Source organism: Stegastes partitus, unplaced genomic scaffold (assembly GCF_000690725.1).
Source record: "Stegastes partitus isolate 25-593 unplaced genomic scaffold, Stegastes_partitus-1.0.2 Scaffold495, whole genome shotgun sequence".
NCBI lineage: Eukaryota > Metazoa > Chordata > Actinopteri > Pomacentridae > Stegastes > Stegastes partitus.
In genome coordinates this window covers 91859-95190 of record NW_007578226.1, presented here as the reverse complement: position 1 = coordinate 95190, position 3332 = coordinate 91859, and the positions used below count along the sequence as shown (strand labels likewise).

Here is a 3332-nt window from a genome sequence, read left to right as displayed (position 1 = left end):
GAAGCAGCAGTGGCCGTGGCAGTGGCGGGCAGCCCCAGGGTGATGTTGGGTAAGGATGGCGAAGTGTAGAGGGACAGCTGGTTAACGGAGCCCCGCTCAGCACCGCTGCACAGCCTCTGGGCCAGAGACGCCTGGAAAACACATTTAAATGATTTATCTGTGTTTGTGTCATGAAAAAAACCTCCAGCGCGAGAGGAGGGACGGGGGGGAGCAGTACAGTAGGAGATGTCCGGACATGGGAGGCAGAGCTCCATTTACACCCTACTGGTGATATAAAATTGTCACAGCCACAAGCCTCCTCCACACCGCCTGAGTGCCCTTAATGGTTGCCGCAAATAGCATCTTGCCAGCTCCTCGGCCCGTCTCCTCCTCTGCAGACCCATCATCTGAAGCTACATCATTCAGGCTACGGCGTTTAAAGGATAGCGTCTGTACAAGAGCAAGACTTCTGCAAAATAAATCTGCAAATTCACATCTCCGCTGATGAGGCTGTCGCCTGCTGCGTTACCTCCGAGTTGTTGGAGACTGACACAGTGATGCCGTTCTCATTGGGGATGTTGTTGGAGCTGTTATTCGGGGAGCTTGGGCCAGAGCCGGGGGCGCTGCTACATGCAGAGTCTGGAACACACACACACAAAAATCAAATACTCACAAGGCAAGAGCAGCAGGCTAGAATAGGAGTTCTCAGACAGACTTAAGCCGTCTCCTACCTGCCATGTCGAGCGAGCGTTTCTTGGCGGTGGTGATGGGACTGTCCCGGCGGCGCAGCAGCGGGCTGCTCCGACGCTCGCTCACCTTCTGCTTCAGCCGCGAGCGCAGCTTCAGGTTGGGCTCCGAGGCTGCAGGGAGGACGGAAAGACACGGGCTGTTATTTGGTGTAATCCAGTTATAACCCCACGCTCTGACACGAGCACCGGAGTGAGGAGAGCTTCATGAAGATGGTGAAGAACAGGAACGTCTTGGCTTAATCCCATCACGTCACTGTCTTCTCTACATGCATCAGCTTGGGTTGTTGTTAAAACACCAATTTCAGACAAACAATGACACCTCACTGCTTCCAAGTATCCACTCCATCAGGTTTATTTACTTTCTAAAATGTCTGAGCCACAAGGGAAACACACCAAGTGTCCTGCTGTTGGCCCAAAGAGTGAACACAAGAGTCTTCATGCACTCCCAGCATCTGACGGACTAAAGCAGGGGTGTCCAATCCTGGTCCTCGAGGGCCACAGTCCTGCATGTTTTAGATGTTTCCTTCTTCCAACACGCCTGATTCAAATGATCAGCTCAGCATCAAGCTCGAGGACCAGGATTGGACACCCCTGGACTAAAGACTCAGTGGATAACTTACTTTTTTTTGGCAATGTCACTGCAGCAAACTCCTTCGTGTTAGCGTGTTGTGCAGCTAATGTGGCTACCATCAGCTTTGATGATGTGCTTACAGGTCAGAGCTCTGTGGAAACTGTAACGCTGACATTCAGAGATGCAAAAGGATTGTGTGGATTTGCGTTTATATCCGGTTTTTTTTACAGCTCAATATTTCTGCTCTCGTTTACATATTGTACCGTGTCTGTTTTCAGAAAACAAACAAGTATGAAATAGCGACTGAAATGCAGATCATGACGACGACATATCAACCAGCAGTCTCCTCCTGATGACTGATTTTCTAACTGTAGCATCATCTGACAAACTCAAACACGAGTTAAAACAATGGCTGTGCTGTGAATCCAGCAATACTTCCATGTACAATAATCCGTCAGAGGCAAAGTTAGAAGCAATAGAAAGTCTTCTTCCTGAAAGGGTCGGGACAGCAGCAGCTCAAACATCCTGTTAACTAAAAGTTTTACAGCATGTTGAGCTGAAAACACGTGAAACCCTCATTAGTTTGTTCAAAAGAGGAGCAATATTGGATTTCAAAGCGACTGTATTTGAGTTCATCTTTCTCACTCTTTGGTGCAACACTTTGGCCATTTCAGCCATCAAACCACAGTGATTCCGGTTTGTTTCATCCTTCAGCTCGCCGTGTTGATGTTCCTCACACAACTGGCAGCGGTACAGTTCTGGACGGATCAATCAGCGGCAGGGTGAGAGAATCACCTGAGCCGCTGTCTCACAGGCCTTCAGCTTACAGTGGGAGCTCCACACATTGATCTGTCATGGAGAACCTTCCACAGAGCTGCTCTGTTATGAAACCTGTTTGGTAGACAAACTGCTACACGCTGCTATTCATTTAGTGCACAATTCCCCCCTCCTGTCGAGATGCCTCTAAACAGGCCAAATTCTGATTTTCCCAAAAGCATCGCGGCTAAAAAGCAATTAGCTCCAATTTGGGAGCCATGTCTGACTGCCTAAAGGCCTTTTGGTCTTTTGTCTCCGCTGTCACAGACTTGTGAATGGAGACAGGGAGAAGGGAACGGCATGTCACCTTGGCTCCAGCCATGGTGACTAACGCTCTGTTTATTTTGTCCTGCCAATCAGCAGCGTCGGATAATTTCGCTATTCATTATCCAATTTCTAAACATCAAAGGGGAGCTGAATCCAAAAGTGGTGCACCGCTATCCCAGATTCTGACACAAGCGGATTAATCTGCTACTACATCTCTTTTTTTTATTTTAAAAAACGGAGGGTTCAGGTACAAACACTGAAAAGCTGCCGCCTTCCCCGGAGCAAAACTTTCCTTTTAGGAAAGCATTCATCAAAAAAAAAAAATGAACGCGTTCCCATTTGCAGTGTCAGGTAAAAATAAATGTGTGGAGAGGAAGGAAGTGTGAAATATGAAGTGTGAAGGTACAGTTGCACACAGTGGGAAGGAGAGCGCGGTCCAGATGGAGTCAAACCAATTAATGTTGATGGGAGTTCGTTGGTGAAGCCAATTTACCGCAAATCCAAGACAGGATTTCTAAGGGCCCCCGTGTAACTGGACCAGATCTAAAGATCTCTGGAAGTTTTCTGCAATGAGGAAAACTACACTTTTAAAAATGTAGGTCAGCAGGACGCACAGTTCTACCCAACAAAGCCAAATCATGGAGATTAAATATTAAAGGTTTCTGCTTCATATGAATGATCAAGCCTGAATACAGCACGTAAAACTAACAGGAAGTACAAAACGCCGCAGTCCAGAGCTGGTCTTAGCTGAAGCTTATGTTTTCTGATCCAATTCACATAACATTTGAATTTCACTCTTCGATATTTTAGTTTACTTGAGTTTATAAAACCGCATAATAGAGCAACAATTACATTTAATAGAAGTCCAGCTAAACGGTAGCTACCAAACATATGATGAACTATAAATAGTCTAGTGAAGCATCTTCTGATGTCTGATCATTAATACTGCT

The 3332-nt window shown here is 46.7% G+C and overlaps 1 protein-coding gene across 1 annotated transcript in view; it reads right to left on the bottom strand.

Moving 5' to 3' along the window:
- LOC103361290 (histone deacetylase 4-like) overlaps positions 1–3332 on the bottom strand; it is a 79879-nt gene that overhangs the window by 22033 nt on the left and 54514 nt on the right. Inside the window, exons 8-10 of the mRNA XM_008287331.1 lie at positions 711–839; positions 509–618; positions 15–131 (exon numbers count right to left, since the gene is read on the bottom strand). Coding sequence (XP_008285553.1) covers positions 15–131; positions 509–618; positions 711–839 — 356 coding nt within the window. The remainder of the gene's footprint in view (positions 1–14; positions 132–508; positions 619–710; positions 840–3332) is intronic.